The sequence below is a fragment of the Danio aesculapii genome, chromosome 9, assembly GCF_903798145.1.
Source record: "Danio aesculapii chromosome 9, fDanAes4.1, whole genome shotgun sequence".
Classification (NCBI taxonomy): domain Eukaryota; kingdom Metazoa; phylum Chordata; class Actinopteri; order Cypriniformes; family Danionidae; genus Danio; species Danio aesculapii.
The window spans coordinates 36,155,720-36,172,145 of NC_079443.1; the positions used below are offsets into that span (position 1 = coordinate 36,155,720).

General features: G+C 35.3%; 1 protein-coding gene across 2 annotated transcripts in view; it reads right to left on the reverse strand.

Annotated features, from left to right (window-relative positions):
- Positions 1-6,569: 6,569 nt before the first annotated feature.
- Positions 6,570-16,426, reverse strand: part of ncam2 (neural cell adhesion molecule 2) — a 403,925-nt gene continuing 394,068 nt past the window's right edge. Inside the window, exons 16-17 of one of the 2 annotated variants that reach the window (XM_056465630.1) lie at positions 14,608-14,812; positions 6,570-8,203 (exon numbers count right to left, since the gene is read on the reverse strand). In XM_056465630.1, coding sequence (XP_056321605.1) covers positions 8,089-8,203; positions 14,608-14,812 — 320 coding nt within the window. In that variant the 3' untranslated portion in view covers positions 6,570-8,088. Of the gene's footprint in view, positions 8,204-14,607; positions 14,816-16,426 lie in introns of both variants that reach the window. The other variant, XM_056465629.1, reaches the window with a different exon arrangement.

Genomic DNA, 16,426 nt, shown 5'->3' on the forward strand with positions numbered 1-16,426 from the left:
CATGGCACTTCAGTCTAGCATTGTACGTCAAAAGTTTCTATTAATATGAGTATATGCGAGCTTGCGTATTTGGGTGTTTCTGAAAAAAAAAAAAAGACTGAGGAAAATAAATTTTGCATGATTTCTTTCTCTTTTTTTTGAAAACTTACTTTCAATTCTGAGTGACAAATTAAGTCGAATATACCATAAATCTTTTCAAATGAATCAATTTCAAACCGAACAAACGCTGTGGCCATAAACTGATCAAATCTGGCCATATAAACATGATTTATGCAGTCAGTAGACGAGGAATGCATTAAGTAAAAGCTGGGTCAAGAAAGGTTATAGTTAAATCATATCATTCATATATTTGAATCACTTCTAATACATAATAAAAATACCAATATACGTGATGTAGTATCTTCCACACTGTAAACCCTCAGGGGTTTTATCATTATTGCTATCATTTGTCATTATGTTTAGTCATTCACACGGAGCTCTGCTTGATAGCAATACATCCTTTTGTCAAAGGGCTTTAAAAACAGGACAAACAACTTGGATGTTTCTCACAAAAACATAACTGTGCTTTCATTTATGGTCTGCTTTGTCATTTAAATGCTAAAACATAGCTTGAAATAACAGAATTTATTTAAAACGACAATTTTCTTAAATGGCTGTAAAAATCAATTATAAATGTAATTAGATGCAGGTATCCATTTGCTTCTTTTTAAGCTAATTACATCAGGCAAGAATGTAATTAGAGCAAAAGCAAACCCATTTAAAACAGCAGTAAAAGCAGAGCGAAAGCTTGTAGCCGTATGGTATTTACTCAGCACCATGTCCAGGCTGTTATCGAGAACTCCCTTAAGGCATGTCTGTGGCTGAAAGGCATTAACAACAGAAGCAATAACGACAGTTTCAGCTAAAGAGAAACACAATACAAATAAACATCGTGATCTAGCTCTAATTCCCCCAGCTGCTGCTGAGAGTAGAGGGAATAGGCAGCAGATATCTTGATGCTTGTCTTGAAATTAACAGAAACAATTGGAGGGAATCGTTTCTAATTCATTGTTTAAAAAGCTACAGGATCATGTTAAACAGAAGGTGTTTGTTTTAAACACCCCAAATGATGCCATTTTGAGTCTGCAGACCACTGTCTGAAACTTTGAAAGACATTATACAGGGGAAAAAGTTACATTTAAACAATCCTGGATAGTTTCTACAAGAAAGGTTAAGTGGAAAAGCCTGAGAACATAGTGAATGAAAAAAATAATACTTTCTCACAGCAATGGACACATTTCACTATTGAAAATAATGGATCTTGATGGTTCCACAAAGTACCTTTAATATACATGGAACAAAGGGTTCTTAATAACATGCTCTTCACAGTATCAAGAATGTTTATTTTAAGAACTGTTCACTGTTTTGTGGAACCAAAACTTTTTTAATGGCATCACTACAACCCCTGACCCCCCTTTTGGAACCTCTATTTTTTTTCTCACAACATTTGCTGAAAAATAGCATTTGAGACTGAGCAAAAAAGGTCTGTTTCACAGGCATTGACTGTTGTGTTATATTGGAATGTTTTTAAAGATATAATGTAAGATATTAAGTGATGCATGAAGTACTACTTACTAAGACTTCCCTTTTAAGCCAAACAGTTTCCTTTTGGGAAATGTTTAAGACCATTATCTTAAAGTTGCAAAATATGTGTGCACTCAAAAAAAAAAATCTCAATGGATGAACTCAATTTAGTTGAGGGCAGGATTTCCATCCAATAAATTTGTTTAGCACCAACAAAAAACAATTTGCACAATTAAATGCAATTAAGTTGCTTCAACATGATTTTATCAAATAAAAGTTTAAACACATTTGTATTTTTATTTAACTTAAACTCTAAGGTCTGATAATATTATGTACAGTATGTCTATTATGTGTTGTACATTTCAAAGTCTCTTAGTTTTATTTGAAGTTATCCTGAATGAACTAAAAGAGTCATTTTAAAGTATATTTCATGAGTTACATATACAGTTGATTGAGACTGATCTCAGAACTAAATTTGGGACAGTTAATGCTCACTGAGCAAAGCAACAAACTGCATTTTTGCTAATTAAGCTGCCAACACCCAAAGCATGGGTGCTTTTGCAAGGTGGTAGTCTTAAAACTATTACATGAAAATCTTCTAAATCTTCAAACTAAAGTGAAGAGTCAACTCTAACAAGTCTTTCTATTAACCTTAAACACCTAAGATTACTTTTATTGACAACATTTCCCTCTCTTAATTCAATCCCACGCAAAGCATGCTGGGAACTACAAATCCCCTCACCAGGTAGTTTGACTCCTTCATGTTGTCCCAACACAAAATGCTTAAGTTAATTTAATGGTTTACAAATTTAAGTGGACTGAACATAAAACAAATAAATTGACCAATGAAATTACAAGAATTGTGGTGTTTGAGCTCATTTTAAACAGATAGTTTGAACAAGCAGCAGTAATCTTTTTTGAGTGTGGAGAAATCTATGTTCTCAAGGGAAATTCCAGTATATGTGGATTCCTATTGAAATCACTGGTAAAGCGTGCCTAATGTTTAGGGAGTTGGACTTGTAATCTAAAGGTTGCAGGTTTGATTTCCAGTGCTAGCAGAAATTTAAAGTGTGGGGAAGCGAATGAACTCAACTCTTCCACCTCCAATACCCTCAACTGAGATCCTCTTGAGGAAAGCGCTAAACCCCTAATTTCTCCCCTCACTTCTCCAGGTGTGTGCTCACAGTTTGTCTATGTGTGCTCTCGCTCCCTACTACTCCTAATGTGCCGATGTACTTAGATGGCTTACATGCAGAGAAACAGTTTTGAGTATGGGTTTTAATACTTGACAAAAACTTCACTTACTTTTAATGTAAACACATTGCTAGCTCTCATCAGCTAAGCTAATTCTAAGGCTTTATATATTGCCTATGCACTTAGATAGGTTACATGATGGGTTTGCTTGACAAATACCCCACTTTATTTTATTGTACACAATGCTAGCTACCATTCGCTAAGCTAATACTAAAGCACTATTTACACCTGTATTAAGATTTTCAGTTTGGTTGTCTGCTTTCTCTTCTCAGCCTTATATATTCCTCAGTCACCATGTTGATAAAGTCATTATTTGACATTAGTATGAAATCTGATATCTAAAGTCAGCCATGTTGCCATTAGTCTGAAATGGTTTGATTTGAAGTAAAATGATAACTAAAAATTTTCTGTTTCTTGCAAATATCCAGTGTTAGAGCAAAAACGAATGCGCCTGTTGTAGCTTTTTCAGTTTTCTTCATACTGAATCTTATTTTGCATCATTAAATGAAATGAAAGATCAGAAAAATCTCACAAATCAAGGTGCCGATATTACCCACCCCTCAGAGAAATCTAAATTCCAAAATGCATCTTAATACCAAACAAAGACAGGGCTTATGTTCGTAACACCTTACCAAATGCCACACACAGTTCTTGTCTGTGGGGAACCTGTAATCTAGCAGCTCTCCCAATAGGGCATTTGACAAGATGTGAGTTGAACTAGCTTTTGAATTGACTATCACATCCTTGGGGCTAGTAAAAAAGGTAAGCCTTGTCCCATGTTAACCATAAATGTCAAATGTGCTTGCATAATGTTGGCTGAATTTAAAAATGCTCAGGGCTGAACTTTATTTTATCTTCTCATTCATCATTTCAGACCCATTTAGAAAAACCTGAGAGGGTTGAGTGAATTGTTTAGGCAAGTGCAGTTTGCACCCTCAGTTGGGCAGTCATAATCTACTGTGTTCACCCTGATTATAGCCCAAGTGTTTTCAGCGTATAGTCGAGGCCAAGGACACTAATGCCCAGGTGAGTGTGAACTACAGCTCCCGTACTTACACTTGAAGGTGCAGGACACAGCAGGACCCCCGAAGGAAACATGGATGGTTTCTTTCCAACAAGCTCGGGCAAAAGATTTCCACAGGTCACCGGCTCCAGGACAAGGACAAGAACCTTTAAGGACCATTGAACCTCAACAACAGTACAGTCATTCTCCACACACCACATATTCATTGGCTGTGTTTCAAAACCTAGTGAGGTTTCTTGCTGTCTACCGCCCACACAGAGAGTTGAAATACTGCTAACCAAACTGAGTACATCTATAATGACTGATTTAGACTCACAATGGATTGAGTTTGTCATGCAAGACAATGACATGCCCCTATTTGTCAGAAATTGAATTATAATTAGCAGAAGAAAACTATATACATTTAAAAAGTTTTTTTTAACTACTTTGAAATAATTTAGATGTTAAATTTGCTAAAATTAAAATGGAAATAAAAACATCAAAAAATAATGCTAGAATTAAAATATGCAAACACATAAAAATAATAAAACTTTGTGTTGATAATGTAAAAAGAAATGCTGATTGAAAATAGTACTGATTACTACAATAGTACAGCTCTGGAAAAGAATAAGAGACCACATTAAGGTTATCATTTCCCTGAATTTGCCATTCATACTGTATATCTTTTGAGTAAAATTTTTGGTTTTATTTATTTTACTACCCACTGTAAAATTGTCTTCAAATTTTCTAATAAGAAAGAGATTAGTTTTCAGACCTCATTGTAAAAGTCAAAGATGTATAAACCCTGACAACATTTGTTTTTATGTTCATTTAACCTATAAAATACTGTGCATTCACCATGTTTCACACACACTCACTTCTTCAATTTCTAAATATTATAACCGAAAATGAGTTCAACTTAAAACAGCAACAAAGTTTTACAAGGTTTTTTGAAAAGCATTTTGGACTAAGTTTGCAATAGTGAACTGTTGGATTGCCTGCATATTCTATGAAATATTTATAGATTGTTTATTGATTGATATTAAAGTCTGCTTTCTGCTGGCAAATTTTGAAATAGCCTTTATGCTTATGATGAATCTGTAGTCACCCTGTAGGCATTAGATTGACGTTGTACCCCAACGTTGTGGGGACGTTACATTTTGTTTGAAAATGAAAATCAGGCTGATGTCCGAACCCAAAGTCAGGCTGACGTCAATGTCAAACATCCAACCTAAAATTAACCATATGTCAACAACTAATGATTAGGGATGACCAGATCTGATCACGTGATCGGAAATCGGGCCCGATCATGTGGTTTCAGACTTGATCGGAATCTGATGTTACCTCCCGATCAGGATTCGAATATAGATAACCGCATATTATGCGATGGCACAGAGTTAGATCTCTTTCTTGACTGACACACAGAAACAGCAACACATGCAGCATGACATCACTTTGTTGCAGAGATGCTATTGGTTAAATGCAGACAAAGTAGAACACAAAAGCAGCTTGAAGCGGAAAACACGAGTAAGTCTGTGGTCTGGAGGTATTATAAAGTTGATGACGACAACGATGCCATAGCAAACTGTGAGCTACTGTATATAAGCTTGTGATTGCCTGCTGGGTGTTTTAAGTTGAGGAGCTACTTGTTTTATATTAGATTTTTAAATATATATTTACGGTTGCACTAAAGTCCAAAAGTGTAGAATTTGTTATTTATTTTGTGACTGTTCAAGCTACTCCACAGAAGTGCTCTGTTTGTTTTCAGAGTTAAAATAAGGTGAATTCAATAAAAAATAAGGAACATCCTGGATCTGTTTCTTCATTCTTCTTTATTTTTCTTTTAATTTATTATGAAAGTATTGGATCGAGTTCGGTAGATACTCAAAATCAAATGACTCGGACTCAAGGGCAAATAAACCTAATTGGGGCATCCCTACTAATGATGCAGCTTGACGTTGTGTCGACATTACCACTATGACGTCTATCAGACAATGGATTTTGGTTGCCATACCTGATGAATAAATGTCAGTGTTTTATGTCAATATGACGTTAGTTTAAGATGTTGGCTCGACGTTGGATTTTGGTCACTTTCTAACACAACCTAAAGTCAACCATATGTCAATACCTAATGATGTTACAGCTTGACGTTGTGTGGACGTTACCACTATGTCTATCAGATGATGGATTTTGGTTGCCATACCTGACAAATAAATATCAGTACTTGACATCAATATGATGTTGGTTTAAGATGTTGGCTCAACGTTGGATTTTGGTCACTTTCTAACACAACCTAAAATCAACCAAATATAATCATCTAATAATGTTACAGCTTGACGTTGTGTGGACATTACCACTATGACGTCTATCAGAGGTTGAATTTTGGTGTCCATACCTGACAAATAAATTTCAATACTTGACGTCGATATGATGTTGATTTAAGATGTTGGCTCAACAATGGATTTTGGTAACTTTCCAACACAACCTAAAATCAACCAAATATCATCATGACATCATTACTGATCGTCAAATTAACATTGTCCTTAGACAATGGTTAGACATTGAATTTTGTTCATCTGATGTCACACCCTAAATCTAACCTAATATTAACGTCTTATAACGTTGTGCGCCTGCTGGGCAGCTAGCTAGGTGATGGAACACAGCTTTGTCTTGTTGCTGTCACAGACGAGTGATGAGTAATAGAAGTGTGTGCTATGGTTTAAAAAACAGACTCCAAATGGCTTACAGGTTTAAATTGGGACACTTTTATTTACAGAAGAAAAATTACACTGGATTACAAGAATTCCACAAGTACAGTTGGGCTTATGGTGTGCTCCCTTTTGACTGCTGGAAATAAATGGGCAACATTCCACAATGTTCTATTGCGCTGAACGTGGAGGAGAGCCTGGTGTATATGAACTATAATGCAAAAAATATAGGGAAATTTGTTGGCTCAAACCAAAGTCAATATGTTGAACATGATGATGGATATCAAGACTCCTTTACTTCAAACTATGATTGGTAAAATGAGCATGCGGCTAAGTATGCCATTACCATCCTTTTTTTATTGCAACACTGAGATACTGATCACATATAGACCTCTGATCTCTTTCAACCAAATCCTATCTGAGAATAGCATGGATTTCATAACCAAAACAGCTAATATGTCTGTGATGCATATAAACCCACATTCCTGGGCACATGCCCTTCTTTAGCTCTTGATGATTTCTTTAAACGAACCTTTTAAAGATCGCCAATATCAATAACTTATCAGTAATATGACAGAATTTGTAGTGAATCATATTTATTTTTTTTCATTTGTGAAATGCTCCAAAGAAATAACAATTATATTTACATCTGTGCACTGGAAAATCTTTTTTTTCTTCTTTATATTTTCCTAATCCTTATTTTAATGCAAGACTTGGCAAACTCTACTTTCCTTCGCACGCTTTGAAAAGAAAAGCACTTTTTTTTGTTCTCTTTTGTTTCCGAAATATCTTAACAATGAATCCATGACACAAATAGGGCTCCTTTGATTGATGAAACAAAAGTGTTGAAAACGAGGACATATTTTCATCCACAAAAACACTTGTAATCTATTCATTGTTCAGTCCGAAGAGTTAGCTGGACCACCACGTACTCAGTCTGGGGTCAAGCGTGGTTGATCCTCGCTTTGCTATTGAGCATTCGAAAAATTCTTCACATTTGGGTGAGACACGCAGTGGCGAAAAGGCTTTAAAAAAAAACAAAAAACCCAAACACATTACTCAAACAGTCACCCAAAAACACAACACGGACTGCAAACAGAGGTGGGGAGTTTCCACGCGTTTAATTTCGAGTGAAATGATGTATTAAAAAGCGACGTGTTTGCGCAACCACATTGGAAAAAAGTGCAACGGCCGGATTCCAGAGAAGGACTGAATGAGAGAGCGAGATAAAAATTGTGACGCTTGTCCGCGTAGATCAAACCTCTTCAAATAACAAAGACTCAAAGCAACAGCAAAGCCTTGAAGGAAGAAACTAAAGACTGAAAACAAGCGAGAACAAGCACAAATAAACAGGAACCTGTCTGTTGAGCGGCAACCTTCGAAAAATGTTTCACAAAAGCAGTTTTCGCATGGCCTCTTCTGATACCCCGACGAGGAGTCTCTAACAAAGGATCTTACAATTGATTGGCGTGTTCTTGCTTGTATTCTCATTTGTTTGCTTGCTATTGGTCTCCGGGTGGCTCACTTTGCATGTTCTTTTAGAGGGTTGCAGGGCCTCCATTACGCTTTGCTGTCCTCCTGTGTCATGTGTAGGCTGTTGTCACCGTGAAGTTTGATCTCAATCGTGTCCGGTTTCAGAGTCTCCTTGCCGTTTTCCTCTTTTAGAGGTAATTTCCTGTGGGGAAAGCAGAAATGGCAGGTGCACAGTGGTCAGTTTGACAGGGGTGCTCAGAAACACATTTTCAATTAACAGCTGGACATTGTGGTTCCACCAAGGCTGAAATTGACATTAAGGAACTTTTTGCAGACCAGAGTCTCAGTTTGCTTTAATGGTTGGTATTAGGAACTTCATGTAATGTTGAGAAGCTTGAAAAAGTGGCTTTGGTTGACATTCAGAATGTTGAGTTTGGTAAAGTGTTTTAAAAAGAAAAATCATGTTCACTATTGTTGAAGTTATTTGATTACATTTACATTACATTTAAGCATTTGGCAGAAACGGTTTCACTTTTTTTTTCAAATATATTTATTAACATTTTGTGCAGATACAATATCATATACAGTACATACAAAAAGAAGTAATACACTGGTCTGCTTTTTCACAACTAAAAACCAATGACTATAAAAATGATATAGTTATTAAATAACACTGTAAATGCAAATAATTAAATAACAAAAGTCATAAATAAATAATAATATTAATTAAAAAAGCTTTATTCCTCTTCTGCTTCAAGATCAATAGTGTCAATATAATTCAATAAAGGTTTCCAACTTTAAACACACGAAATGTCTTTTATCCATCTGTCATATGAAGGTGGAGATGTTTGTTTTCACTAAAGGAGAATAAGCCTCCAAGCCAATAATGTAGTGAAAGCAACAACGTTCTGTGTTGTTGAACGCAAATTTGGCCCAAAAGGAATTGCGAATTGTGCTGTTAGAGCGTTTGGAGTGGCTGATATGCTAAACGTTTTTTTCAAAAGTAAAATATATTTAAGACCAAAACACTTTCAATCTTGCACAAGACCAAAACATGTGTGTGATTTGCTGGAGATTGTTGACACCTATTTATAATGTACTTAATGTACTTAATGTAATTAACCTATACTTAGTAATACCTAAGTATTACTTCTATTTGGCTATATTTTGGCTAATCTAGCATTAGTGTAGAGTGCTCTGTGAAACATCTTGCATTCACGTTTCATTTTAATATATGACCCTGGACAACAAAACCAGTCATAAGTGTACATTTTCCAAAATTTAGATTTTACAACACTTGAATAAGCTGAATTAATGTTTTATTTGTTAGGATAGGACAATATTTGAGATACAGTAGAAAATCTGGAATCTGAAGTTTCCAAAAAAACTAAATAGTGAGAAAATTGCCTTTAAAGTGCTACCAATGCAAGCTACTAATCAACATTGAGTTTTTAAATTATATTTACAGTAGGAAATTTAGAAACAAAACAAATGGAACATAATTTCTTAATACAGTGGTCCCTTGCCATAACGCGGTTCAACTTTCACGGTCTTGCAGTTTTGCTGTTTGTTTAGTGCAATTTGATATGCTTTTTTTTTTTCTTTTTTTTAACAGTGCATTGTGTTCTGTGTCCTGATTAACGCATTGTGTTCTGCATGCTGATTGGCTGTAGACCATTGTCAATCAATCTCCTCCGTGCCCTGTCTCCCGCACAGTACAGAATGTGTTCAGCTTTTTGACCGATATGCAGTGAGACTCTAATGTGCTGTACCATGTTTGCAAGTTTTCTTCCTAAAGCCCAAAATGTCAATAAAACATTCTGCACAGTCAAAGGTATGCATGGTAGCACCCAAAAGACAGAGAAAGATGCTTACCATCGCACAAAATGTTGGACTTCTTGACATGCAAAAAGATGTTAAAAGTTACGTGAAAAAAGTGTGAAAATTCATGCCAATCTGAGAAAATAGTGTAATGAGATGTTTTACAGCCTTAAAACATCTCTAATATTTGTAAAAAATAAAGCTGACTACTTCACGGATTTCACCTATTGCGGGCTCCTACAAAACGTTACTCCTACAATTAATGAGGGACGACTTTATTAACATGGTTTCTGTCATTAAAAAATCTATCCATATCATTTCTTTTGGCTATTTTCCAAAATATACACATGCAACATAAGACTTATTTTTTTGTGGTCGAGGCTGACATATTTATTTATTCATTAAATAAAAAATAAGTCCTATGGCAATAAAAACATATTGTCATTTTCAGTTTATAGTGAACAAACCATTTAACAAACTAATGATCAGTGTTTGCTACAGTGTTACTAATTTTTCACATTCCTTATTCAGCAAACTTATTCAACTTGTAGAAATAAAAATGTATATAATTCAAATATAGTTCCAAATTAACAATAACATATACAGTTGAAACCAGAATTATTCACCCCCTTTGAATTTATTTATTTATTTTTTAGATTTATGTTTCACAGAGCAAGGAAATTTTCACAGTATGTTGGATAATATTTTTTCTTCTGGAGAAAGTCTTATTTGTTTTACTTTGGCTTGAATAAAAGCAGTTTTAATTTTAATTTTAAAAACCATTTTAGGGACAAAATTATTAGCCCCTTTAAGCTATATATTTTTGACAGTCTACAGAACAAACCATCGTTATACAATAACTTGGCTATTTACCCTAACCTGCCTAGTTAACCTAATTAACCTAGCTAAGCCTCTAAATGTCACTTTAAGCTGTATAGAAGTGTCCTAAAAATATCTAGTAAAATATTTACTGTCATCATGGCAAAGATAAACTAAATCAGTTATTAGAAATTAGTTATTAAAACTATTATGTTTAGAAATGTGTGGAAAATCTTCTCTCCATTAAACAATAATTGGGGTAAAAATAAACAAGGGGGCTAATATTTCTGACTTCAACTGTATATAACTGAAATGTTACTGTATATTATTTGGTTTTTTAATTATATAATTTAATTTAAAACTCTAGTAGCTGGGGCGTGAGAGACATTAAACTTTTTGCTTCTTGAGCACTGGCTGAGCCAAAGTGATGCAAATGCTAAAGGCAGGGTCCCAATGACTGCCTGTGTCTTTGGTTGATACTTTCAGTCTGGTCATTGCAGGTGAAACCTGAGGATCTATTCAAGAACCTGAAACAAGATTTTCAACTTAAATTTGTCATGCCCATTTTCTATACACTGCCCCTCCTAAAACATGTCGGTCTCAAATCAGACTTATTCTAGACTTGTTTCAGACTTGTCTTACATTTGCAGACTCATTTACTTCTTAAAGACACGGTATGACTGCAGAACAACCAACATGTCTCAATAAAGAATTCTGCCTGTAACAAGTCTCCTGAAGTCGGATTTCATATTTCCAACAAACTCTAACCAAAAAAGTCACATAATCCAAACAGTTCCCAATGGATAAAATTGAGCTCCATTCAGTTTCTCACAAAATACATGATTATAAATACACACTTTTTGTGCTATCTTTAATATCACTCTAGGTTTCATTCATTCATTCATTTTCTTTTTGGCTTAGTCCCTTCATTAATCTGGGGTCGCCACAGCGGAATGAACCGCCAACTTATCCAGCATCTGTTTTACACAGCGGATGCCCTTCCAGCTGCAACCCATCACTGGGAAATACCCATACACACTCCATCACACACATACACAACAGTTAATTTAGCTTACTCCATTCACCTGTAACACATGTCTTTGGACTTGTGGGGGAAACCAGAGCACCCACGCGAACACAGGGAGAACATGCAAACTCCATACAGAAATGCCAACTGACCCAGCTGAGGCTCGAACCAGTGACCTTCTTGCTGTGAGCGATCATGCTACCCACAGGCGCCACTGCGTCGCCCCACTCTAGGTTTATAAATGTACACTGTAGTGTATAACGTAGTGAACATTAGGCTCAGTCACAGCTGTGCATTATTCTAAAGACCCTTGTGTGGCTCTTCATCATATAGGATGACACTAAATATGACCCAGCCTCTGTTCATCATCATCTCCATTATAACAATGTGAAACTCTAGACAAGGGCTTTGGGAAGTTATGGGCCGCATGTCAGATAAACACCATAGCTCATGTGCCAGAATATCAAAAACCATGCTGTGTTATCAGAGCTGAAGATAAACACAGCGCTTAATCTCTTTGTACTTTTAGCCAAGTAAACCTGACAGGACCTGACAGTTTTTCCAGCACTATCAATGCATAACTTTAGATCAGTCACACTGCAAATCAGAGGACAAAGTCTACATAAGAACTGTGTCAGGAACCGAGAGGGCACCGATCAGAGACAAAACACGTACGTGACAATTCATCAAAGGAAAAAAAAACACAGATTGCATAAGTCAAATGAGTTTTCATTACAGTAAACCAACCCGATAAGCCTGTACACTAACTGCACTCCACTGACGTGCATCCTTCATAATTAATGATGACAATAACAATAATTATCAATAATAATAAAAAAGAAAAAATTTACTGTCGTTTCTGTTGCTGGATAACTTGAGGACTTTGTATTGCAGTATGTTTTACAGTAGACTGATGACAAATTGCCTGAATAGGAGTAATGTAATACAATGTAGAGTAAGTAGTGTGTTATAGCATTACTAATTCTAAAAAAAACTAACAATGCTGTGTCTTATGAAAATTTATGTGAAGTTTTGTATTCTGACTACAATTTACTTCAGTGGAATTTTTTTTATTTTACATTTAGATAAAAAAAATGCAATAACATAACTTCTGGCTTAAATTCAAGATTATTATTATTATTTTAAACTTGGTATTAAAAGAATCATAACATTACATAGTGAACAAAAGCAATTTAATTAAAATTACAGGTAAGATTTTTACATAATATATAAAGTGCTTAGCATATACACTTCCTGTCAAAAGTCTTGTCGTTGGTCCCAGTTGTAAGAGCAACAAATAATAACTTGACTTCTAGTTGATCATTTGGAAAAGTGGCAGACGGTAGATTTTTCCAATGAATCGGACCTATTGGAACCCACATGGACCCAAGATCCGCAAAGAAATCAGTCAAGTTTGGTGAAGGAAAAATCATGGTTTGGGGTTACATTCAGTATGGGGCATGCGAGATATCTGCAGAGTGGATAGCAACATCAACAGCCTGAGGTATCAAGACATTTGTGTTGCCCATTACATTACAAACCACAGGAGAGGGCAAATTGTCCAGCAGGATAGCGCTCCTTCTCATACTTCAGCCTTCACATAAAAGTTCTTGAAAGCAAAGAAGGTCAAGGTGCTCAAGGATTGGCCAGCCCAGTCACCAGATATGAACATTATTGAGCATGTCTGGGATAAGAGGAATTGAAGCTGAATCGAAAGAATCTTGAACTCTGGGAGTCCTGCAAGAATGCTTTCTTTGCCATTCCAGATGACTTTATTAATCAGTTATTTGAGCCATTGTAGAGATGTACTGTATGGATGTCGTCATCCATGCTCATGAGAGTCATACACAATATTATTTTTTTCCCACTGCACCGTGACTCTATATTGTACATTATTCCTGTTAAGTGAAAAGACTTTTGTCTAAGCAAAGTCAGACCTTACTGTCCTAATCAAATAATTGAAAAACAAGCCATGATCATATTTTATTTTGGTAAAATAAGCGTAATCTAGAGGCCTTTGCCCTATATCATATAAGCCACTTCTGATACAGTACCAAATTATTAACTAGAAGTGAAGTTGTTATTTGTTGCTCCTAAAACTTGCATAGTCGACAAGACTTTTGTCAGGTGGTGTATGAGTAGACCACACATTAATCTATGTTTTAAATTAATATTTTTTATAGGATGCTTTACAATATCATATTTATGCATATACATTAGTTTAGTCAGTACGGAAGCCAAATCAGAAGCTAATCTAATAACAAACTTACAACAACAGTCTAAAAAATAGTACACACGAATTTATATGTTAGGGAAAAATATTTAAAAAATTTAAAATAGGGCAAAATCAAAAGAAACAAATTTTTTTTGTTGAAATTGTTTTTGTTTGTTTTTTTCTTCAATATTTTGCTTGAATTTAAATGTATTATGTTTTTATTTCTAAATAATATATGAATATTTCTATGTTTGATGACAAAAATATTTCAATAAATATTAATTTTTAATAAATCTGTTTAGTTGCACCAAAATGCACCAAAATATATTACCTATATTCACTGAGAAATCATACAATATACAGTATGTGCAACACTGGAGGAAGCAGAACATCAATCATTTTATTCCTTTTTGTGCAAACTGTGATTATGGGACAGATTACCATCAATTAATGAAGTCTCTCCTCTGCTATTTCCCTGCTGTTAAAACTAACAATGATGCAACAAAAGAGCTCTAAGCACATGCAGTAAAATAAATGAATAACATTAATTATCAGATATGTTTTTTCTCACAATAGCATTAAACTTTTAGAGCCACTCATTACCCATTTGACTTCTGAACTTCCACAGTACGTGCATAAACCAGCACTGAACACATTTGTAATACCACTAAGTAGACATTTCTACATAGATTGGAATGCAGAAAATGACAGAAGGGATACTCACAGGTAGGCAGCTTTGCCCTCCTCGAGCTCTTTGCTCTTGCCGCTTGTGGCAGTCTTTTTGCTGCAGAGCTTGCGGGTGATGCACATGAGCAGTCCGCACTGGCGCAGGAAGAAGCAGCTGACGTCCACCAGCACGAGCAGCAGCAGCAGGCCAGCTAAACCCAGCCCGACCACTGCTCCCAAACCCAGGCCGCTGAACAGCGAATCTGCTGAGACACCATGCACACATAACTATCAATGATGGGCCTCCACAATCAACACAGTACACTCTTTTATTAGATTTTTTTGAGATCAATAAATCATGACAGCATAAGTTTTTACACTGATTTAACATCAAAATAAATTAACCAAGTTTCAAAGTTATTTTTAAAAGTTATATGTGATGCTATAGTTTAAAGACCTTGTAGGAGTAATTTTATTTGTATAATTTACAGTTGACAGAACAAATTAAGGAACATGTGCAGTAACAAAGGGAAAGTCAAAATGTTTATTGAATTACGTAGTCATACTGCATTAAAATTCAGTATAAAAACTATAAAATTCACTATATAGTTCACTTTAAAAACAATATGCAATATTGATTTTCTTCAAACGTTCTGTAAGTCACTTTACTACAATATGTCACTAGCAGTCATTTGAAAATTTGTAAAATTTTTACTTACAGATAAGTAAATGACATTGCAAACTGTTCTACAAGCATACACAAATAGATTTAAAATTCCTAAACGGTTTGAATTGTTGACCAGACAAGAACATAGCACGCCTTATTTGTGCTGTAAGTTCATACTTAAATATTGTAAAATAAACAAAAAAAAAAAAAAGAAAACTGTTCAACTGCTTGTTGCTTGTTTGACAAATTTCTAATGAGCCAATCACATGGCAGCAACTCATTGCGTTTAGGCATGTAGACATGGTCAAGATGATCTGCTGTAGTTTAAACTGAGCATCAGAATGGGAAAGAAAGGTGATTTAAGTGACTTTGAACGTGGCATGGTTGTTGGTGCCAGACGGGCTGGTGTGAGTATTTCAGAAACTGCTGATCTACTGGGATTTTCATGCACAACCATCTCTAGGGTTTACAAAGAATAGTCAGAAAAGAGAAAATATCCAGTGAGCAGCAGCCACTCATTTCAACCAAGGTATACAGAAGAGCATCTCTGAACACACATCACATCCAACCTTGGGGAGGATGGGCTACAGCAGCCCAAGACCACAACGGGTGCCACTCCTGTCAGCTAAAAACAGGAAACTGAGGCTACAATTCACACAGGCTCACCAAAATTAGACAATAGAAAATTGGAAAAAAGTTGCCTGGTCTGATGAGTCTCAATTTCTGCTACACATGTACGATGATGGTAGGGTTAGAATTTGGCGCGAACAACATGAAAGCAGGGATCCATTCTGCCTTGTATCAACAGTTCAGGCTGGTGGTGGTGTAATGGTGTGGGGATATTTTCTTGACACACTTTGGGCCCATTAGTACCCTTTGAGCATGGTGTCAAGGCTACAGCCTACCTGAGTATTGTTGCTGACCATTATATAATTATATAATTGTATTATATATATATATATATATATATATATATATATATATATATATATATATATATATATATATATATATATATATATATATATAATACAATTAAACACTGCTCTAAATATAGCTATCCCATGTTGTTTGATTTTGCATTCCAACTTTAGGGGGATGCACGTTTGGTGACACATTTTAAATGGAAATGGTCAAGACTTTGCATGAGGAAATAAGGCTGTCTGAGAAGCTATTCAGAGGAAAACATCCATTTTGAAGGAACATTCAG